Source organism: Doryrhamphus excisus, linkage group LG17, assembly GCF_037039965.1.
Source record: "Doryrhamphus excisus strain RoL-2023G ecotype Guam linkage group LG17, RoL_Dexc_Guam_v1.1, whole genome shotgun sequence".
NCBI lineage: Eukaryota > Metazoa > Chordata > Actinopteri > Syngnathiformes > Syngnathidae > Doryrhamphus > Doryrhamphus excisus.
The window spans coordinates 8,289,651-8,314,203 of NC_136373.1; the positions used below are offsets into that span (position 1 = coordinate 8,289,651).

The following is a 24,553-nucleotide window of genomic DNA, read 5'->3' on the forward strand; positions in this document are numbered from 1 at the left end:
GCGCCTCAGTGGAGTCTTGAACGCGCATCCAGCCGTCCGAAGCGCCAGCAGCAGAAGAGGAAAGGATGCATGGTTTACTTTGGTACTTGCATGTATTTTCGTGCCTCACTGAAGGCTCTGATCACTTGAGCGATACTCGTCGATAATCTTACACCAACCTCCTCCACTCATTGGCAGACAAAGAGGAGTCCGGTCGATGTGACGCGCTGTCTTGAGACTCCTCCATCATTTTTGTATTATTACTCCCCTTTGCTTACTTTGGACAGATGCCGGCAGAGACTGTTATTTTTCTTCAGGAAATTATCACATGACGTGGACAATGAGCGGAGGCAAGCTCTGAAAGTGAAAGGTAAGAAACGATCCATTTAGTGATATAATTATTAAAGTAGAATTAGAGCAGTAAGGCTCCCCGTACAAACAGGTGGTGTCCTGACACGTAAACGCAGCATTCCTCACTGAGCTAATCTGACCTATATAAATGATTTCATTTGTATTGATTTGGTTTTTGCATGATAATAATTGACCCAGTTATGAGGTGAAATGATACATTTACTGCACCGCATCCATTGCAGGAAGCAGTGGGGTGGATTACTGTAGACTCACATTTGAAACAACAAATAGTGACCTTTCGTCCAACTGTAACTGTGAAGCCTGTAGATTTTTTCAAGCAAAATGATCTCATATGGTTAAAAGATGGAATCTGAGAGGCAACTATTATGTAGTTTCTTACGGTAGTTGTTGGGGTATACCAACAATATTGAAGACAGTAATGTTACACACACTTGATAGGGAATCTTCAAGTACTTTGCTGCTCTTACTGGCACATACACACACATAACCAGTAATTAATGTGTGTTAATACATGGTAAACTGTAAAGGTTTAAAACTGTGACTGTTTACATATATTTTCAAGTGACACTCAACCGGACCAAATCTTCCCCACACCTTTTTCCTTATGTAACGATTTTTTCTCCTCTAATATTAGACTACACCCAATGGCGGGTCCTAATTTGTTCATGTGACTATGAATTTGTTTATGCTAACGCTTCTACTCATGACAGTGAAAATATACTGCGTTGCCTGTGCGGTTACATTTCTGACAAATCCGCCACATGGTAACGCCGCCATTAAACCGCAAATTTAAACCCCTCTAAGTTGGATAGATTTGAAATTTCCCCCGCAGCTCAATGCGCTCCACAAGGCACCCACTGTAACCTTAGACTGTTTGCTGGGTCAGCACAATATTATGGGCCTGAGAAGTCTGTAAAATGAGCCGGACTGATTGAAAAACATGGACGCCATCAAATAAAACATCGTATAAGATGCAGAGGCAGGACCTGGGAACTAATTTCCTAATGATTTGAAACTTCACCGATATTTGTATTACATGTATGCAAACAAAAGCGTTTTGAGGAAAATCCATAGGGAGCACCACAAAGATTCATGGGATTGTTTCACCGCTGGTGTTTTTTTGGCTATTTCTGGATTCATATCCATGTGTATACATCCTTAAAATTCCACATGCCTCGAATGTATCATTTTTAGGCCATAATGACTGATCAGAGCTTTGGCTGTCATTTAAATTTTGGTAGATATGCATGGGTGTATGTCATCATGTAGTGTATATTTATTCATGCTCCATATATCAATGCACATTCACCTTTAAAAGTGGACCCATCAGCTTGTGTTTAATGTCATTTTGACCATAGAGTCATTTGTTATCCCTTTAAAATTTTGTTGCCATCGTGTCATTAACCATCCTCAGACACATTTATGTCAATGCAACGGCCATTAGTGCACAGAATATAGAGAGCAGATGCGGCCATGCAGGCTAAATATCACGTGACAGGCCATTCCAACCTCGAAGCTGTGTCACACGACTTGCCTGTCATTTTGCAACCGTGCTAGCTTGTGTTCACACTGTGCTCTCCTCCAATCGTCACTCACCCACAACATGTAGAGAACAATCCATGATGTTTACTTGCACTGAGGAGGCTGTTTCTGTTATTGCCATTTGCTAGCTGCATCAAGTCAATAAGGTTTTCTTTATCAGGGCCTGTTTTGGCCTTTTGTTTCCTCTTTCACACAGAAGTCCCACAAATTGGCACACCAGAGCTGTCAGAATATGTTCAGTCTGTGCCTTTTACACAGATCCCAGCAAAGCAGGGTATTGCCATAACTTTCACACAGCAGGAGGGCATCAAGCAGCAGAGCTAGTAGGGGCGATATTAATGCCATTATTCTTTTCCAGCAACTAATTAATTACCATTCCAAACATAAAAAAAACAGTGTCATTGTTGTAGCATCCCGTCTGATACTCAACAGCAGTGCATGGTTCCAATACTGTACATATATGTATACGTATATGTTGGTTGACCCTCTCCACACCGGTACAATATTTCCTCATTCTCCACCAATTACACTCACTCGAGTTGCAAATACATACTTTTTTGGGTCATTGTCCTTCTTTGGTGAGGGGTCGGGTGTGACAGACACATAAGTAACGATGCCTTGCTAAAAGTGGTGTCCTCAACTGCTCACACCAGTCTGGGTCAATACAGGGTGAAAGTCAAGCTTCATTTTCTGCAATTCCCTTTCCCACAAGTAGTGCTCTTTTAGTTTACCCTGTGGCGTGGACAATAAGACAATAATCCCAGTGGATGCTTCCCTAAATAACACGTGTGTAACAGGGACGTGTAAAGCTTGGAAGGTTTCCAACCTCTGAGTGCATGTGTGTGCAAGAGACAAAACTCCTCATGCCTTGGCATTGATAGCCTCTCACTTAGGTGGAGGCAGCTCTACATAAACAGGAAGAAAGTTTCAAGTTACATGATGGAAAATTCAGTGACTTCCACTGTGAGAAGCTGCTCGCTCAAGAAAAGTGTTGACTCGGTCCCCCAGGGATCTCAAACCTCATACAGTGTTGTCTAATCCATCGTTATTTGTGTATTGTCATTGCGCATAAAAAGTAATCTTACAAAAAGACTAAGTGTTGGAAGGCTCACACAATATCCAAACAGGCTCTTTATGGTGGTCCCTTGGTAAGTAGTCCCGTAGCCCAACTCGATACAAAAGACAAGATGATCAAACAGACACTAGAAACCAATCAGGTAAAAATGGTAAAAAAAACAATGAAAGCTGGTGGCCGTACTATTGATAGTAATGGCTCTTTTAAGTACCTCTGTGTATGATACTCCTGATATTTCCTAAGGATCATTTAATCAGAGGTGTTCCATTCATTTAATGATATGTTCAGCAGTGTCTTGATACTGTGTTTGCTCCGTGAGACCATCCTGTGTGTTAATCATCGCCGATTCATTAGGACACGACTGATGCTATCCTCTATAACAAGCCGACTGGGATAAAGGACTTGGTTCAGAATAGCATCATTTTACGTTTTATTGTACGTAGATTGGTAAGAATCAATTTGCACTATTTATTTATCATTATTGATTGGACTGAAGACGATTGATATATTTTATCTTGATCCCGTCAAACAAAAAGATGTCCATTCAGCAAGTCTTATTTTGCTCCTAAATATGGGACATCTGATTCAGATGTTGATTGTCTTTTGGCCCTGCAGCATGCTTGGGGACATGATGTGCTCTTTTACACATTTAAACATATTGTAAGTCTCCAGTACGAATCTCCTTTGGGGAGTTTTCTCGTCCTCAGAAATTTCAAAAACATGCATGTTAGATACATTTTTCATGGAAATCACTTTTAACAAAATTGGAGCGTCACTGATATGAACAGTATATCCATGTATATACTATATATTGTATATCCCGGTGGGGTTGGGGGGGTACATCTTACCTAGGTTCACAGCCAAGGGATCTTGGGCTCCAAAAGCTTCCAGAGAAAGGAGCAAAATAACGAATTAAATGGAACCTGGATTACTTAGCATGTAGGTGCATTTCTTTGCTTACCACCATCCCTTAAGGCTAAATGCTGGCTTGGCTGTTATGGCAACAATAAAACAGCAGGAAGTGAAAACATGCATGGGAATAACACAGCAAACCAATAGTAATATTCCACACATGTGTTTTATCTTTAGTGTGGAAAGACATGATGTCCTTTACTCTAAATAACATCATGATGTCATGGAGAAATAAGCTGGATGAATGACAACCCTTTTCCCGGGTGTGAGGGTTCAAACAAGTGTCCCCAGCTCCTAGAGGAGGATCGTCTAATTAAAGTTGTGGTTTCTTGTGCAAACTAAAAGCAGCAGTGGCATTTTGATTGTGTGAATAGTGGTAATTTTCTTTTTTTAGGTACTTTAGGTACAGGTAACGGGAATCCTAATGCAGCTTAATCTAGTGTAAGATGTACTTTTTCTCAAAACGTATCCTGTCATGGCCGTCTTGTTTCTTTTTAAACAATGTTAAATCGATATATGGCAGTTGTATCATCATGGCACTATGTCATTGTGTCCTGGTTTTCGGTAATCAAAGCACGGTCACTCCAGTGTAAGCCTAATTTTGTGCTTGGATGCAATAGAAGGAATATATCTATATATATAAGAATATAAAAATTTCAAAGGCAGTTTGTATCATGAGTATTTTGCAGAAATCTTCTCCCTGGGCCCCGAAAAGGTTATTCTAAGGCCTGGTATTCTTTGTGCAGGACAGTAGATTATAAAGCAGGTCCTGCAGCTGATTGGTTATGCATGAAGGAACCACTGCTGGACTCTGATAACGAGATAATGAGCAGTAGATTGATTGCGTTTTGGCCTCCAAGGGCCGACCTAATAATCCCTTATGCTGTGGAGAGGTCCTCTGTGTGTGTGTGTGTGTGTGTGGTTTTAGGTGACACATGTGAACAACTACCAAATCACTATCTCTCTCTCTCTGTGGAGTTTGCGTACTCCTCCCACATTCCAAAAATATGCATGGTTGGTTAACTGGCGACTCCAAATTGTCACAGGTATGAATGTGAGTGTGAATACTGTGATTGGCTGCCAACCAGCCCAGCATGTACCCCCTCTTTTTTTTGCAGCTCATATTTGAAAGCAGTAGACAACAAAGTTAAAAGAATGAACAGTACTTCAAGAAAAGCCATGTTGACAAGTGGGCTATTCCAGCACATTTCATCATGTTTAATCACCAATTATTTCAAGTGACTTTGCTCGAAAGCCTTCAAATCTGTTTTCAGTGACTCTGTTATCGTTCAATACCTTCAAGTTATAGAGAGCGCAGGAGAGAAAAAGTCAATGGAGTGGTGCCATATTTCACTGGAAGGCCCAGGGGATTGTGGGTGATCAAGCTGTTCGTCCAAATAGCGAGGAAGCCCATCAGTCACGAGTTTAAATTAAAACACTGCTTCTTGCTCCACTGCTGTTCCCATCTGTTACTGATGCTTCTCGGAGTATACACAGGAACATATATATTTCATGAGATATTGTTACAGCGTATGTATGTACAGCGATCGATTCAACAAAGAGACAGTATGCAAAGGAAACAAAGGACAGTAGCAGAGATCTTTGTCTCATTCCAAATCCCAAATGAAAAGACCAACCAACCAACCAACATGTCCATGTATAACACTCTTTAGGTACCGCTAGTAAAGAATCACTTCTTCTGGTATCCTTTACAAGTTTTAAATATTGTGTACCGTTTGGTGAAAATGAGGCTTAACAGTTGATAAATAATAATAATAATACGTTTTATTTGTATAGCGCTTTTCAGAGTACTCAAATAGTACTCAAATAGTACTCAAAGAGTACTCAAGAGAAAAAATAAATAAAAATAGAGTTGAGTAAAAACAGTAAACGATGCATTAAAATACAACATCCATACATTCATTCAGAGTTAAAACAAGGGTAAAATTGGGGCGTGGCACAGCAGTCAGGTATAAAAACTTAGACATTAAAAATTGATTTTTTGGTGGGAAGGTTGGGGCAAGCGTTCCAGAGGGTGGGGGCAGCGATGGAGAAGGCTCTGTCTCCCCAGGTTCGGAGCTTGATGAACCTAACATTAATTAGTGGCACTCAGTGTTGGGTGGACATATCCGCCCACAAGCATTTTTCCTGGAAAATTCATCTGCTTTCATCCCGGATGCATGTAACACTATCCATCCATCTGTTGATTCATTTCCGGATCTATTCAGATGACCAGCTACGTATATATGAACCACTATACAACTAATAGCTCTTCTGTAGCAGGAAAACAATATGAAACAAAATGTCACGCTCTTCTGTGACACGGCTCAGTCTGTGTTGGCGTTCTTTGGTGTTTCTTCTTTCTTTTGTGTTGCTCACTCTGCTTCTGTGTTCCCTGTTCAAACTCTGACACCTCCTGAGATGGGCGGAGCTACTGGGACCCTGCAGCTGTTACCAATTACTGCCTTTCTATCCTCCTCACCTGCAGCCAGCCGGTGCTGGAGTATTGTCCGTGGTGGTGCCTTCACACCATGAGCTTCACAGGACTACCTTAATAATGGGATGGGATCAGGACTAAGAACCTACACAGACAATAGGAGGGTTCTTCATTGCAAAGAAGCGGGAAAATACTGTATTTTTGACGAGTCAAAGACTGCAAATTCCTATAACTTGCAGCGCTTTTAATGTTATTTCCTATATGTCCATGTTTTGCCTAGTCGTCTTTAATTTCTCTTCTGTGTGGCCAACAAAGTGAGTGTGAAATCTTTATACCAATAATTTTTTCGGCTTTGGGCCAACAAATTATTTTGTCCGACAAATTCTGCATTGTGTTGATTAGTGGAGTAGTTTTTTTTTTTGGTCCAAAAAGCACATTATAGAGTAAAGATATAAATCCACTGTAAATGGTTGGTACTCCATCTAATTGTTCTTACAAAGGACCATTGGTTCCAAGAGACAGAGTGATGGTGATGATGAGGTCATTTTCAGTGTCCCCTCCCAGGGGTCTTGCCCACAGAACGTCAGTGTTTGCACAAGCCAAACGGCAGGAAATGGATGTGACAACATGCCCTGGCAGTGTGGCAAGCTTTTTTCACCTCACAGTAGTTAGATTCTTTCTCTTCTGGTGCTTTGGGTGCGTTCTTAAATTACATGATGTTTTATAGCTTGTTGTGACAAGATTTTAGTCATAGTATTGCTATATCCTTGTGACCCCTGTGACCCCTGTGACCCTCATGAGGATAAGCAACATAGAAGAAGGATGGATGGATGGTAACATGTATTCCAAAGCAATTTTGGAGGGGGCGCCACAAATGTCAAGGACTGTCCTCATTTTTTCACAACTGTAAACTAAGCAGCACCTCATTTAGCAACACGCCTAGGGAACACAGCACAGTATCGTATATGTTCCACTTTGTTATTAAGGGCCGGCCAGCGGAGCGAAGAATAACTGTTACTCTAGTTACTGTTTAAACTGTGAGTTACTGATGAAAGGAAAATATATGACGCCATGTAGCCCTGATTATGAGTGTTTCATCTTTTTTACAATTGGTTGCTTAATGCTGTGATGTGGCCTGCGGCGCTTTAAAAATAGCCCTGCTGACTGATCACTGCTCGGTCTCAGCCACCACAAATGAATGACTTTCAGTATTAACTGTAATAAAGTGTGCTGATTAACATAATTAGTTCACTGGGATGAAGGATTATGTCTGATGAAGGATTATTTTGAATTGGACCCACTAATTCAATGTGATTACATCATCCCTCCCTCTCTTTCTGATCCCCAGGCAAGCGGCCCGGATTTGCCACCCCCTCACGTCCCACTGGCATGGAGAGTGCACGCCCCCCCATGTAGGATGCCTGCTCTGTCCAACGCCCGGCATCCCTTCCTGCCCATCACCATCTCCTCCTTTTCCTCGCGTGTGCCCGCTCTCGCTTCCAGTTCACTGCGGCCCCCCAGACTGTGCCCCGCTTCTCTCCAACATGGTGGATGAGGCGACCACCATGAAGGATGATGTCATCAATGCCAACACGCTGGCTTGGCTGGTCTGCTCGGGTGTGTCCATCCTGGCCAATATGTGGAGCATCCTCAGCGTCAGCGCCAAGCAGAAAAAATGGAAGCCGCTGGAGTTCCTCATTTGCACACTCGCGGGAACGCACATCCTCAACATGGCCATCCCCATCACCATGTACTGTGTCATAACGCTGCGTCGCCAGCACTCCAACTACGAGTGGAACGAGGGCTTGTGCAAGGTCTTTGTGTCCACCTTCTACACTCTCACATTGGTCACCTGCTTCTCCGTCACGTCACTCTCTTATCACCGCATGTGGATGGTACGCTGGCCTGTCAACTACAGGTAAGTTGCTTTTGTGTATTTATTTCTTGTTTGTTGGGACACTGGATGCTGCGCTTTGGGCCTTTGCGAGACTACCAGGCAACCTACCTCATATACTACATTCCATCCATGCACTTTCTATACCGCTTATCCACTAACATTCATTTGCATGCAAATAATATGATATGATATTAGCAAGACTTTGCCAAATCCCCACCAGTTGCTCCACATTATTACTTCAATAAGCTACATTCATGGCTTATTTTCTGGGACGACTACACTGTTTATATGTCAGTATCAGGTGACACTTCAATCAGTGCATTTGTTTGTGAGAACCTACAAGGAAACATCTGCCAGTTCTGGCCTTCAGCTGCGTCTGGCTACAAGTGATATTGCAAAGTGACACTGCATAATAAATCCACATTAACATTATGAGACAGCTTGATGTTGCAGTAACACCATTTAGGTCTTTTCAAGACATCTGCTGTTGCTAATGCTTTAATTTTATTGGAACATCAGGTTACAATGGAATACATCACATAAATCAATTCACAGTTCCACCCCCATTTTTTACTTTTACGATATTAGTGTTACATTTGTTCACTTCCTGCGTTTTTTTTCAAGGATGATCTATTTTTATCAAACCATCTTTGTAGTCCAGCCCAGGGGTGTCAAACATATGGCCCGCGGGGCCGGATCAGGCCCGCAGATGGGTTTAATCCAGCCCCAAAAGTCTTTCATTTCTAACAAATGGTGTTCATTTGCCATGTGCCCGACTGAGCTAGCATGGCCGCTTTGTCTCTGACATTAATGCACACAGAAGGCCTAAATAATGAATTCCAACCTTGTAGTTGGCTACAGTTCTCATCACTCGCTGGTGTCCCCAAACCCCCCCACTCCCCTACCCACCACGTTCATTCATTGAGGCAATAGATTCAAGCTGCTCCGTGATGCGGTCTCACTGCTATAGGAACCTGAGGCATATTGAGGAAAGGGCTTGTTTATTGCTCACCGTGACAAGAAGACCTTCTTGTATTTGCACAAAGCTGCAGAGGCTACTGCTGCCCTTCATTTTGTGTCCATTCATGTTAGACTAATCCCTTACAATTGGATTAGTACATGCAGTTAACAATATCTTGATTTTGGGGCTGAGGGAGTATCTGTATATTCAGTATTTATGTCATAATCACAATCTGATTTTATTATAAGGAAAGGAAATAGACATATAGGAAGCATTGGTTCCAGCTATTCAGGGATGCACGCTTGTACAATAATTTATCTTGTGAACTTCAGGGCTTCAGACTTGTTCTATATTTGTTCCATCTTAAACCAGTTGAGTTGTTGTTTTAGCGAGGACACTGAGTTTCCTCTAGTGGTAAGGTAAATAGGACCATCCGTCACTAGCTGTTGTGTTTCAGGTGTATACGTTTGCCAACGCCAGAGGACAGAAACACATTTGCTAAAGTACTGGGCTATAACAATTACTTGTAGATGTGAGGACCACCCAATCCTTCCGCACAGAGATAGACCGACATGACAAATGGGCCGCAGGATGGGAAACATCATTTTTGCCTTCGGTGAAGCACACTCTGTCCATTCAGCTGCAGTTTGTCTAAATGAGGACTCCAGGACAGAGCAGCTTTCAGCTTGTTTTGGGGACAATTTATTTGCTTTACACGGTGATGTGCAGTCAGGGCCAGCAAAGTATTCTCTGCTGGCCTAACAACGACCAAGGCAAGGGAAGTTGTTTTATAGAGCACGATTCATACACAAAGTGTGTTACAGAAAATAAGGTAACTTAACTTAAGAACTTTATTGATCCGTTAGGAACTTCATTTGTGCAAAGCATCAAAGCGTGTGCAGTTCATGTACCAAACAATACGACATAAAACACATACAGTCAACAGATACAATCAATCAGGTAAAGATTATTCAAGGGGACCTATGATGCTTTTTCCACTTTTCTGACCTATAAATGTTAGAATCTTACATTCTTGTGGTAAACCATGCCAAAGGTTCAGACAATGAGGTTTGCACATTTGGAAGTGATCCCTGAAAGAAGTTCGGGATGGCTCTGAATGCTTGGTTTCAGAGTTTTTGTAACACTGGGTCTAAGTGATGTCACAGTGTGCCAGAAGAGGCTTGAACGAGTTGTGTTGTATTTATTTATTATATATCACCATTTTGGTTACATCTATGATTATTATTGTTATGGTTGTAAAAAAAACCTTTATGGTTACATTATCATCATACATTATTACAGTTGTATGTGTTAAAAAACAAGATCATAGCAGGAACGCAGGAAGTGAACAAATATAACAGTAACAGATTGTAAAAGTAAGTTCTGCTTCCTCCTCCTCCTTTTGGACATGTGGATCCTTGAATTGATTTATGTGAATTATTCCATTGTAACCTGATGCATGTTCAAATCAAATTAAAGCATTGACAAAGTGTTTTAGTATTTTCAATTGACATTGTGGGTAGTGTAACTGCTGGTTATATACGGTTAGGGTTATGGTTATATATACACTTTATGCATTTTGGCTGCACTGTATAACTGGTGCGAACGAAGCAGGCAAACAAGGATTAACTGTAAATGAAATAATATGATGCATTTTTGGAATGGGGTAAGTGGAACAAAATACAATTATATAAGAATTAAACAGCCAATAAAAAAAAATAATTACTTAAATTGCTGGATATGTTTTTGTTTTGTTTTTTTAAAAGGAAACAATTGTTTTGTGGTTAATTGGAAAATGTGCCCGCTCCTTAAACCTTTATTTACATTTCTGGTATATTGGCAATGTTTGATAACAAATGCTAATTGGATGGCATACTTGAACAATGTGTCCTAATGAACGTTACGTAGCTATTTTGACTGACATCCAGTATTAACACTGCTTAGGTTATGTACGCAACTACTGACAAATTGCATGTGTTTATGTTTATCACCATATTGAATGGAATTGTGAATTATTGAATGATATCAACTACTTTAATTACCTATAGACGTTAAAACTGTAAATGTAAACTGTACCCTTGACCCTCCCTTAGTTTTGTGTTGGGGAACCATTTTCATCCCTGTTTGGGGTAAATATGCTAAAACGTAGATTTGTGTTTGCAGGCTGAGCAACACCAAGAAGCAGGCAGTGCACACAGTGATGGGAATCTGGATGGTCTCCTTCATCTTGTCCACACTTCCAGCTGTGGGCTGGCACAACACTATTGACCGCTTCTACACCTCTGACTGTCGATTCATTGTGACGGAGATCGGCCTGGGGTTTGGGGTTTGCTTCCTGCTCTTGATTGGCGGTAGCGTGACTATGGGTGTGATCTGCATCGGCATTGCTCTCTTCCAGACCTTCTCCATTCAGGCAGGCCACAAAGCAGATAAGAACAAGTTCAACGTCCCCACCATTGTGGTGGAGGATGCGCAGGGCAAGCGTAGATCCTCCATTGATGGCTCGGAACCTCTTAAGACGTCATTGCAGATCACTTACCTTATCAGTGGCATTGTCTTCATCTATGACTTCCTGACTGGCTTCCCCATACTGGTGAGTTCGCATGTTAAACATATTTTGTATCATCAAGTCCCACAGATATTGCGTTGTGTATAGTTCATAACAAAGATGACAGTTTGCAATAAAACCACACTTCAAATCCCATATGCCTTCAGGAAGTAAACATAGTTCAACATACTTAGAGTGCTGTCTAACCATGCTATGCTGCTTTATTATTTACATCAACCTAAATCTTCCTCCTCCACATGTGAAAGTAGGCCAGGCGCAGTGATTATAGATGATGCATGTATTTTTCCATGAAGTCATATTACATAGTGAGTGTGGGAGCCTACTGAAAGAATCATGTACAGGTTAGTCCAAGTGTCATCTCCCCTCTGTTGGCTTTAATAACAACGGTGTCGCTTACCTCAAGAATCCTTCAAGATCATCATGCGTGAAAGAAGCTCTCCTAGCATGTCGCCATTTGGTTTGCAAATTCAAGCCTCGGGGCCTCATTCATTTTTTACAAGTCAATTCATTGTGTTTCCAGGCCAAATTGAGAGCTCCTGGAGAGCTTAAAGCTGCTTAGATGTTAGACAGAAACCAACAACCTGCAAAACTCCATACAGAGAATGCTCTTGAACATACACTATTTAAGTCTCATGCATTAGAACTCGGTATTGTGAGTAGCCACGTTTACATAAATATAATATTCCAATTCCATTTGGGGTATTTGCTCAAACGGAAATAATTTAACTTTGTATACACCCCATTCCAAAAGAAAAGTGCCAATTCGAAAGAATATATAATCGGATTCACAAGGGTGGAATATTCCTTTCCCCAATCCGATTGCGGTATCTTGTACCCGCTCAATCGGAAAGTTGTCAGACTGCGTTCTTCTTCGTGGTGTTTTTCTTCTTCTGTTGTTTATTGGCGGTTGGCAAGCAGCTTTCGTGTGCATTACCGCCATCTGTGGAACAGAATCTAAACCCTTCTATACGCCATTCACAAGTCCAGTTTTATTAAAAAAAGAAAATATATATCTATATAAAACATGTGCAGAGCTTAATTCTAAAATATTAGCAAAATTGAACTTTATCTTTTCCTGTTCCCGGGTGCGTTCTTTCAGCAAATGCTGAGATATGACGTAACACACAGCTCGAGACGTTCTTCCATTTAAAAAAAAAAATGGAGGCGAGCAATCGGCACTGGACTGCTGCGGAAAGTTTGTTTTTGATTCAAACAAAATTTCAAGACTGGACGAACAAAAACTGGCAATACGGAGTTATTCCAACATGTGAAAGAAAAACTGGATGGAGTTGGTATCACGTAATGTTAGTGTTTACATTTTACTGCGTATGCCCCATTGACTATTCTGGTTGATTATAGCGGCGCTGTAGACAAGAGATTGGAATATTCCTTTCCATGTATACCTTTGCTTTCCGAAAGGTCATTCGGAAAGAGAAAAACTCCTCATGTAAACATGGCTAGTGTAAGATGTCTGTGTGTCATCATGACATGCTGTACATTACCTTATGGGTGCAGCCATCTGTTTAACGTCATTTGCACTCCAAACTTGTTCCTGAACAAGTGGTGTACACCTCCGGCAACAACACTTAAACAGATACTAATGTTCACATAGAAAATAAGTTGAATGATGTCAAACATTAAAACGAGACAAAATAACGTGTGTGTTATAATAGTTGAATTTCCCTTAAGGACATGGTCCCATTGAGTGTCCCATTAAGGACACACATTGCAGACTTTGGCTTTTATAGCGAGCTTTAATTATTCCCTCAAGTCATGCTTCTCGTTGCAGGCACCGCAGCCATATGCCAATGACTGCACCCTGGGAGCTGAGTGATAACAATTAGCTCACCAAATATCCAGACTTTCTTACTTTGTACTATTGTAATAATCCATCCTTCCGTTTTCTATGTCGTTATGCCATATAGAACAACAACCATTCATATTCATACCTATGGACAATTTGGAGTCAGCAATCAAGATTTGTTATAGAATGTGGGTATTTGGAAATAATCAAGACAGTTTCCCACAGGACTGCTATCTATTTGTGGTGGGTATTTGCTGAATTGTGGTCATTGCATTTGCAGAACGTGAGTTTGAAACATTGAAAGCAAAACAAATGGGTTTAGAAGTACAAATGACCTTTCTTCTGTCGCTTCTGTTTCTTTGTCTTTCTTTTTCAAGGTAAACCTAAATGTGGCGGTCCAAGTTTATTTGTGAAATAATGAATATATAGCAAACACCCAGTTTGAATGTGCTGCGAAGTTCATACATGCACCCTCCCCAACGGTTCGCAGCAATGGCAGAGACGCTATTCCCCTTATTGCACAACAGTGTTCCATCTTAGTGACAACTACTGCTTTAAAGCAATCGTTATGTGGAATATGGGCAAAGATGATGCAAAGATGATGATGAACTCACAGGCCTGTGGGCCCCATGTTTGCTATTTAGCATTCAGAAATATTCAGGACACTACCAAGTGCTTTTTGACTTACTATTACTGCATGTGTTAGAAATTGGTTTTGGGATAGTTATGTTTTTATGTCTGTACTTCACTGTATGTTTATGTTCCAGACAGAGGGGGATAGTCATAATGATGAAAGAACAATTTTATTATGTCACTGTTCAGTGACAGAAACAACTGAAGGCCTCTCATGCACTGCTATAATGAGCTATTTAAATGCATGGGCAACAGAAACACACAAATGAATGTGAATGGATGGATGCTCATTTACATTTGTGTGGTGATTCATGTAGAAATACCCAGGAATATACTGTATTGGCGACATAAACATAATTGTATTTTTACAAGATACCAGAAAATGCAAAAGAAACACACAGCAGTCTGTTTGCCGCCTTCCTGACTTCTTTTTTTGTCACACTTAAATGTTTCAGATCAACAAGCATAATCTAAATGCACCAGCGTCTCTGAGAAGTCATCGTCTGTAGTCACTATAGTAATCACTCACAAGAAGTTAAGAGGCCATGCTATGAAGCTTATTTCATTGACACATTCTAAGTTATCAAAATTGCTAATTCATGTTGCTGTATCTATATTTTTGACCAAACAGATTTGGTCACTTTTTCTCTTAACCTATGATAAATTCATACAAGAACCAAACTTCATGAATGTTTTTTTTGTGACAAAGAGGTATGTGTTCCAATCAATCTAATCAGAGAAAAATGAGAGTGGTAGAAATAGCTGGAGCGAGCCATGATATGATACCCTTATGAGTTGGGTCAAAAATCACCAGCCCCAAACACCATTTTCTGCCACTTTTGGATTCTTCTCAGGCCCCTGTTGAGTGTGTGTGAGGTTTCCACTGTGTTTTTTTTTTTAACCAGAAAAGTGCATTAGAAGCAAGTTGAAAAAAAAAACACAGAAAAAAACGACATACTAACTTCTTACGGTTTTTGTGAAAAATCACCGCCCTCAAACTCTGGCATTTTATGCCATTTTTGGATGCTTCTGGGGCCCCTGTTGAGTGTGTGTGAGGTTTCCCCTGTTTTTTTTGACCAGAAATGTGCATTAGAAGCAAGTTGAAAAAAAAAATAAACAAAAAAAGTCATACTAACCCCTTATGTACGTTTTTTGTCAAAAAACACCACCCTCAAACTCTGGCATTTTATGCCATTTTTGGATGCTTCTGGGGCCCCTGTTGGGTGTGTGTGAGGTTTCCCCTGTTTTTTTTGACCAGAAAAGTGCATTAGAAGCAAGCTGAAAAAAAAACGTCATACTAACCCCTTACGTTTTTTGTCAAAAATCACCGCCCTCAAACTCTGCCATTTTATGCCATTTTTGGATGCTTCCGGGCCCCTGTTGAGTGTGTGTGAGGTTTCCCCTGTTTTTGACCAGAAAAGTGCATTAGAAGCAAGTTGGAAAATAAAACCCCACATACTAATCCCTTGTGATTTTCCTCAAAAATCACCCCCCTCAAAATCTGGCATTTTCTGCCATTTACGGATTCTTCTCAGGCCCCTGTTGAGTGTATGTGAAGTTTCCCCTGTTTTTTGACCATGAAAGTGCATTAGAAGCAAGTCGAAAAAAACAAAAAAAAACATACTAACTTATGATTTTTGTCAAAAATCACCCCACTCAAAAACTGGCATTTTCTACCGTTTTTGGGTGCTTCTGATTTTTTTGTGAGGTTTCCACAGTTTTTTTTTACCAGAAAAGTATGTATTTATGCATTTGTGAAAGCATGTATAAAAGTATGTATGCATGAAAATTGCATATATACACACACACATGCGTGTATAAATGTGTTTATATGTGTATGTTTATATATGTGTGTTTGCGTGTGTATGTATATATGTGTACATGTATGGATGTGTGTATATATATGTATATTTATGTATTTTTCCCATGAGCAGAACTGTGTTTGCACAAGCGAATATTGTATTATATACTGTATTAAAAAGCAACTGCACTTTTTGGGCAGTTGAATTTTGCGCATCATTCCCAATCCATGAACAAAGCCACCTATTTCTTTCCATGCTACATATAACAGTTTTCATGTGATCCTCAAGTATTTTTTTTCATCCTGTCCTGCACAGGTGGTAAGCTTTGCCAGTCTGAAGTTTGACCGCTCGTACAACTGGATGGTTCTGTGTGTGCTCTGGTGCTCCATTGTCCAGTCCATCCTGCTGCCCATGTTCCTGTGGGCTTGTGACCGCTATCGGGCCGACATCCGCATGGTGTGGGACAAGTGTGTGGCCATCATGTCCAATGACGAGGTGGATGAGGGTAAGCCCCACCACAATCTGGCATCCGTCTCTCTCTCTCTGTTTGCCCAGTCTCCTCTTTACCTCCTTCCACCCTGACCCGATGACATCAATGTGGCATATGTGTCTTATTCCTAAAGACAGATCAGCATTGCTTTTTAAACAGAAACTGTACTGTAGCTAAAGTGTGCTGCTATATTAGTTTTATTTCTTTCCCCTTGGTGGTGTTACACTAAGGGTGGTGGTGTTGTAGAAAGGGAAATGGAGGTGAGTACCTAACATGTCGCGAATAACAACACACGTCTTACTGAATTCTAACGAATAGTCAGACCTCCTTTAAACATCCTGAAAGAGACAGAGAGAAGCTGCATCGCTGTGTGACAACCCAGTCAAATTATTGCAAATGGCTGATGATTCAGCTTTTTTTCTAATTAGAATAATTGTAGTTATTTTTACATGAAATCAATGATCAAATCCAATCATGTAACCTGTCCAGTAGACAGAATATACTGCTATGTGCTCCGAGAGAGTGCTGCTTCTCCATTTTATGGGTGCAAAAAAAGCAAGAGTGAGCGATTGCTGTACAAAGGCCATATTTATCTTACAGCACTTTATTCACTCCATTGCGTTTAAGCTGGGCCATCTTGCCCCTACAACAGGAGGACGTTAAAATAAATGGTTCCCATTTATTTGCAAGGATCGCAACCAAAGCGTAAAACCACTTTTATGTCATCGTAATGGTCATATTACCCTCTAGTCACAAAGCCATGCTTTGTTTTTCTGGATACAACCCTGAAACCGTAGGCCTATACTGTGTGTTTTTTTTTTTTTTATTTAAAGGGGACGTATTATGTTTTTTCTACTTTTCTGACCATAAATGTAGTTAGAATGTTGTGTTCTGGTGTTAAACCATGCCAAAGTTTCAGATAATGAGGTTTGTACATTTGGAAGTGAGCCCTGAAAGAAGTTTGGGATGGCTCTGAACGCTCGGTTTCAAAAGGCGTGGTAAAACTGACCCTTTGTGATGTCACAGAGGGGCGGGCGTCCTTATATGGTTTTAGTCAGGAAGCACTTTGGGAGTGTGACCAAAATAAAAAAAAAAATAAAAAAATTACAATTAATAAAAAAAAAAAACCAAGAAGCATAAAGAATTAAAACAAGAAGCATAAATCAAAGGAAATTTAGCTGGAATAGGTGCAGATACTGGAAAATCTAAAGTTTTCTGCTTTATAGGAGACCATAACTTAATACAAAGTATAATTTAAAAAAATGAGCATAATAGGTCCCCTTTAAGTGATATACAGTGGTATGAAAACATTTGGGCACCCCTGATGATTTTCGTGATTTATCTTTCTAAATGACCGGTTGTTGGGATCAGCCATTCCAGTTAATAATATCATATAGCAGACCAACACAGTCAAAGATGAGGAGGGAAATGAAGTTGATAGGATTTACGGAAAGTGTGCAATAATTATTTCAATAAAAGTAGGCAGGTGCATACATTTGGGCACCCCGACATTTTTGACCATTCCTCTCCTAAACATCTCCACTTGAGTCAGGTTTGATGGTGCTGAAATTGCTGGTCCAAACAACCAGTGATCTTGAAAAAATCTTAAATTACCGGGGGTGCCCAAACATTTTCATACCACTATATACGTATATTTCATGCTCAGATAGATACATGAAGTGACATATTAATAATAAAATTGGATTGGGTAAACAAGCAAACTAATGATTAATATTCCGAATTTTTGTCTGATGCCCCCCCCGTGTAAAGTACATGTTGTCCACTTGGGGCCCACTCAACAACAACATCATCATCATCCATCATCATCATCATCATCAACAACACAAAGCAGCCAATATTTTGTGTGATAATTAACACCTCCAGTTCTCTGCTTTCTTTTTCCAGACGGCTTGCCATGTATAACTCATCACAGTTGTATGTATAAAAACAGTTTTTTCTTTGCTTTTTCTCCAACTTAACTGCTGACTTGCATGACCACCCTGCCTGTGCAAAAAAAAGCTGCTGTCATCTTTCATTCCTTTTGGCACAGTTTTCCCTCAAATGCAGCATTTTACAGCCAAGCTCGACACATCCTAAAATCAGCTTGAACGCTCTAATTGGGAATAAGAGGGGGAATTTTTGACACATTTCTTACATGATTTTGTTGATTTGCATATTGAAAAAGCAAGTTTTAAAAAAGAAACTAATTTTGATCTGAAGGTCGACTCGCAGGGCAAAGATAAAACAATTAAACAATCAAACAAACAAAGCCAAGTCAGACAAGAATTGAACCTGTCTCTCTTATCTATTCGTCTGTCTGTCTGTCTGTCTTGTGACTACGTGGCTATCTAACCCTGACGCTCGTGCTTTTCTGCACTTTGCAGAAAACAGCCAAGATGGAGGAATTCATGTCGACTTAATATATGACAGACCATATGACTATAGCTCGTCGCCTGAAATCGTGGCAGTAGACCGTAATGCCAAGTATGAGTTCTCAACCTTAGAAAGGGGGGTCCCGCAAGGGTATCCAGTGAGGGAACAGCAGGAAGATAAAATGCAGTATTTGCAGGTATATTCTTTTATTGATTCATTTCTTTTCAATTGATCATATGACCTATGTCTGAATGACACTTCATTGCTGTAATGTGCATGGGCTATCAAATATGTATTTGTTGTATTTCATTGCTTTTTGTATTCCGGCTGATATTTGGTGAAATATAGTTTAGGTCCTGACAGTGAGAGAAAGATCTACAATGGATTTAAACATTACACAAAGCTAAATGTGCTGACGTAAGAGGTTTCTCCAAAAGATGGCATTTACTATGTAGGAATTACAACCATTGAATGCATCGTACCTCCATTTTCAGAGCCATAAAGGCTCTGTCACTGTCGAAATATTTCCGGAACCTAACAGGACCTTCAAGAAACTGACTTTAGTGTTTTTTTGTCAAAGGATGAGAGTTCAGGAAATGGCTTACGTTCTGCATTTCAGGGATTCTTCAGGATTTGGAGGAAGCTTACATCATCTAATCTTATATCATTTATCTCATCTAGTAAAAGTGTTCACTGGATTCACCCCAGTCAGAATCAGTGCTTCTTTTCGGACTGCACTAATCCCAGTTTGTAGACTTCCAGGGCAACTCAACAGTAGAAACGCCTTCTTTTGGCTTCTTTCAAAACTATTTCCAGTTACTGCGATGAGATTAGTTGATGGAAATATTTACTTATGCACTTCCATTGCTGAGCCTGTCCTGGAAGACTGTATTGAAGATGTGTACATTTCCCCATAAATACCTTTTTACACTGCGTCAATCTTTGTCTTAAAATAACCTGACAGGGGATTGATCCAGTTCCAACCTGCAGTCCAGGCATTGAGTGATTTGCCTAAAACAGCCAACCAAATCTTACATTGACCACGGAGCTCTATACAGCAGCCATGACGTCATCCATACGCCATCCACCCTGTCATGTGACGTCTGAGTCATTCCCAATACTCTTAGGTTGCATGTCTGGGCCGCACGGTGGTTAGCACGGGTTCCATTCTCCGCTCTGAGTTTCAACCTCCTCCATGTGTGAGTGGGTCTTCTGTAAGTGCTGAAAAACATGCATGTTAGCTTCATTGGAGACTCCTAATTGTCCATAGGTATGAATGTGAGTGTCTATATGTGCTCTGTGATTGGCTGGCCACCAGTCCAGGGTGTACCTGGACTCCAGCATACCCCTGTGACCCTAATGAGGATAAGCGGCATAGAAAACGAATGGATGGAGGTTGCATGGCTAACGTTACATCATTATGAAATTGTCACCATTGACAATGTATATGGCTTTTCATTGTCAATATAAAGTCTCTTTGGCTTTATTGCATGCCCCCCCCCCCCTCCACCCCCAAGCACCCCCACCCGCGTACTGTATGTCTGCCCTGTATCTCACTTTACTCTCATGGTGTTGCTGCTCTCTGCTGTTCATCCCCTCACACTACTCCTGCATCATCTGATGTCTCACCACGCTCTGAATTTTACCACCACAAGCCACCACAAGGGGGCAGGCTAACATCAGCCTTGTGAATATGACGTCACCGTGACAAAAGGCCCCTCCTTTCTTGCGTAGTTGTCAGGTCAGAATGGAATGTGAGTACAATATCATAAAAATATAGATAGTAAAATACTAAGATATTATCACGGTTGGGCCGCCGCACTATGTACACATAAACAATCTAATGAGATCAGTAACAATAGCTGTAGCTAAGCTTTTACATAGGTAATAATTATATTTATCATTAGGCCCTGAAGTGACATCATTTTATTGTTTTTAAAATGTGTTTTTTTACACTAAATCGCAGTAAATTGTTCCAAATTGAGGTTACATTTGAATAAAACGTTACTTATTAGTAGTTGAAGTAGTGGTAGTTGGCTCTTACGTCAATATTGGATATTATTGGTATTGGATCTCATTATATTGAGCAAGTGGTCATAATGTTGAAAATTGACTTCCGGCCGTCTGCATGTATACAAAATACAGTATGTAAAATGGAATGTGAGTACAATATCATAAAAATATAGGTAGTAAAATACTAACATAGATATTATGACGGTTGGGCCACCACACTGTACACATAAATAATCTAATGAGATCAATAATAGCTGCAGCTAAGCTATTACATGGGTAATAATTGGCATTGACTTATATTTGATTATTAGCATTAGGTCCTGAAATGACATCATTTTTTTTTTAATGTGTTTTTTTTTTTACACTAAATGGCAGAAAATTTTTCCAAATTTAGGGTAAATTTGAATAAAATGTTACTTATTAGTAGTCGCAGTAGTGGTAGTGGACTCTTACGTCAATATTGGATATTGGTATTGGATCTCATTATATTGAGCAAGTGGTCATAATGTTGAAAAATCACTTCCGGCTGTCTGCATTTATACAAAATACAGTATGTAAAATGGAATGTGAATGCAATATCATAAAAATATAGATAGTAAAATACTAAGATAGATATAATCACGGTTGGGCCACGGTACTATGTACACATAAACAATCTAATGAGATCAGTAAGAATAGCTGTAGCTAAGCCTTTACATAGGTCATAATTGCCATTGACTTATCATATTTGATTATTTTTAGGCCCTGAAATGAAGTAATTCTATTGTTTTTAAAATGTTTTTTACCCTCAATGGCAGAATTTTTTTTCAAAATTTCCAAATTTAGGTTAAATTTGAATAAAACGTTACTTATAAGTAGTCGCAGTAGTGCTCTTACGTCAATATTGGATATTATTGGTATTGGATCTCATCATATTGAGCAAGTGGTCATAATGTTGAAAATTGACTTCCGGCCGTCTGCATGTATACAAAATACAGTATGTAAAATCATATTAAAAAGTCCTTTTGCAACATTTACACAAACACAAGATCTAATAATTCAAGTTCCATAGACTGATACTAAATGATTACTATGTTTGATTGTGTAAGAGGTTAGTATTTGACGGAATATTACAGTATTCTGTTCTATATATTCTTCTTTAAATTGCTTTTTGAGTACCAAAATGTGTGTTGACTTTATGATAGGCCACCATGCGGTGCCACCATGCCTTATTATTACTGTAATTGTTGTGTAGTCGGACTAACAACCACTCATGTGTGAGGTCTTATGCTCTGTGTCTCGCATCCAGGTGCCCCCTACAAGAAGATACTCCCACGACGAAACCGACATGTGGACCAGCGACCGGATCCCCTCCTACCTTCAGCGGTGGGGCTCCAGCGAAGGCATGATAGCGAGTGGCCACTACAGCTCCACCTTGCCACGCCACGAGAGGCGCAGGAACAGCCTGGTCTCCTACCCCGAGGAGAGCCACCATCGGCGTCACCTTCACCGCAAGCGGCGGCGTTCTGAGGACACGCACTCCCTCAAGCACCTGCCACGGGTGGTTTGCGGCACCTATGAGGATGACCTGCGCTGTTTCAGCCGGGACGAGGTCATCAACTTTATCGACGAAACGCCGATGCCAAGCCCCAGGAAGAGCCCTCGGCGAGCATCCACCATCGCTCTCATCCCCAGCGTCTACGAGCATCACGGCGTCATTCTTCCTCACTTTGCACTCACCGACTTTGAACACGAGCCTCAGGCGCTCCGGCGCCTCTCTGAACACAAAAGCAGTCGCAGCAGTCGCAGCAGTCGCAGCGCCTCACTTGAGGGTTCCCCTAAAGGAAACAGGCCTAACAGCGGGGGGCCCAGGGGGGCTTGTGGCTCGGGAGAAGGATGCGGAGGTGATTTATTGCAAGACGCAAAGCGTGAGGCGGGCTTACCAGGGGGCACGCCACAGACGCATCGCTCTGCTTGTAGATCCAGGACAAATGCAGCTGACTGGGCCCAGCAGAAGCAGCTCAGCCTGGTGGAGAGTAAAGGAAGCACAAACAGTTTTGTAAGCATACCTTCGGCTTCTTCTTCGGGATACATCACCTTTCATTCCGATTCTGTTGGCTCCGCCTCCTAAAAGACACAATTCCGGTAGAATTGTGGAACAAACCTGAGGTTTTTATCACCGACTCGAGAGTTATTATGCCTTTTCTACACGTCAACATATCTGCTAATGCCAAAAGGAGCTTTGGGCATCAAAAGGTTGTTCTTCATCTTTCACATCCGAGAATACTCACCAGGACATGTTTGATTCCGGCATCTTCACAAGTTAACTCTTTACATTCACGCTCTTCTTTAAGCTGTTTGGTGTTGTTTCCTGTGAAATGCTGATATCCAGTACATTAAGGGATGGATTATTGTATAGCGACGTTTGTTTGCAGACCCCTTCTTTCCTTCATAAGATGTTCCACGTATCATCCAAGCTTTTTTCATTGTGATGATTATGGCATCAAAACAACTTAGAACTGGTTTTTCCAAAGTACACCACTACAAGAGTGGTGGTCCCAAACTCTGTACAGTGGTTGTTTGAGGTATTGATATAAATGTGCCCCCCCCAATTTCTTCTTTTAAAAAGCCAGCTTGCCATGTACTCGATATTACGTGTTATTTTTGGTTGATTTTTTTTCTCTCACTGTTATCTGTGTTTGCCCCAGAAGATATTACTTGTTCCCTGCATCTGATTTTTTTTTTTTTTTAGTGGACCACCAATTCATTTGATGTAGCACGACAAAGTTACATATACCTCCAGCCTGACCTGATGTAGCATGGCTCCAATAGCTGTTACATTTCAATACAAAACTAATCAATGGCAACACGTTATACACTGGCTCCCTGTGCATTTTCAAATATGTGACAATACAAATAAAATATACAGGATATATACAGCACCCCTGTTAAAAACTCCCAGTAAAAGTGAAATCTATACAGTACATAACTTGAACACCTTTCATCTGATTCCATCTGCATTGATCACCCTGAGCGTTGAGTAACTGCTGTGTACGTTTTATTTTATAAATGTGCTGGGATGGTAATCATCACAAAAGTCACTCTTATTGCAAATGTGGAGCAAAAATCTTCAAGAGAAAGTCAATGCTAGTCGGAGGGTTTGGATGAGATGGGGGCGAGCCACGTGTCAAAATTAAATATTTGGATCAATTACTTGGGATTTTGGCCATTCCCTGGTGATCCTGTAATGAAACTCCTGTAAATACATTAGAATGTACTTTCTGCGAACATAAATTAGTATCTGGGGTTTAATGACTAAATGAAATAATAATATTGTTCATCACCTGCCTTAGGATCATTTGTTATTGATACAAAGTCAAGTCTGATTGTTTGTTATATCGGTGCACCTTTTTCTCAATCCAGCAGCACCACATCACATTCCCCTACATCGACTTTACGATTCTATTGTGTTTACAATATCAATATATGATTTTGTAACATATTCAAAGATATATGGTTCAAATATGACTGATGCTTAAGTTCCTTGATGATGACTTTGTTTTACATAGAAAAGGATGTGGCTGATTAAATTCACAAGTTCATGCATCAAGTGCTGTTTTTTTTGTATTTAATCAGAAGAATGAGAGCTCGGCCAATTCCTACCTAAACCTTACCCTAATTAAGAAACTAAAGCTAACTTAACCGTACCCAAACC

The 24,553-nt window shown here is 40.5% G+C and overlaps 1 protein-coding gene across 2 annotated transcripts; it reads left to right on the top strand.

Moving 5' to 3' along the window:
* On the top strand, window positions 1-24,461 carry gpr153 (G protein-coupled receptor 153). 2 transcript variants are annotated; one of them, XM_058084659.2, is made up of 7 exons: window positions 1-82; window positions 267-349; window positions 7,666-8,235; window positions 11,339-11,768; window positions 16,299-16,488; window positions 18,858-19,042; window positions 22,148-24,461. In XM_058084659.2, exons 3-7 carry the CDS (start codon window positions 7,862-7,864, stop codon window positions 22,967-22,969), a joined length of 2,001 nt encoding a protein of 666 aa, XP_057940642.2. In that variant the 5' UTR covers window positions 1-82; window positions 267-349; window positions 7,666-7,861; the 3' UTR covers window positions 22,970-24,461. The 2 variants fall into 2 exon arrangements, with proteins under 2 accessions (XP_057940642.2, XP_057940635.2); XM_058084652.2 differs by lacking the exons at window positions 1-82; window positions 267-349 and adding an exon at window positions 6,754-7,013.
* Window positions 24,462-24,553: the final 92 nt, after the last annotated feature.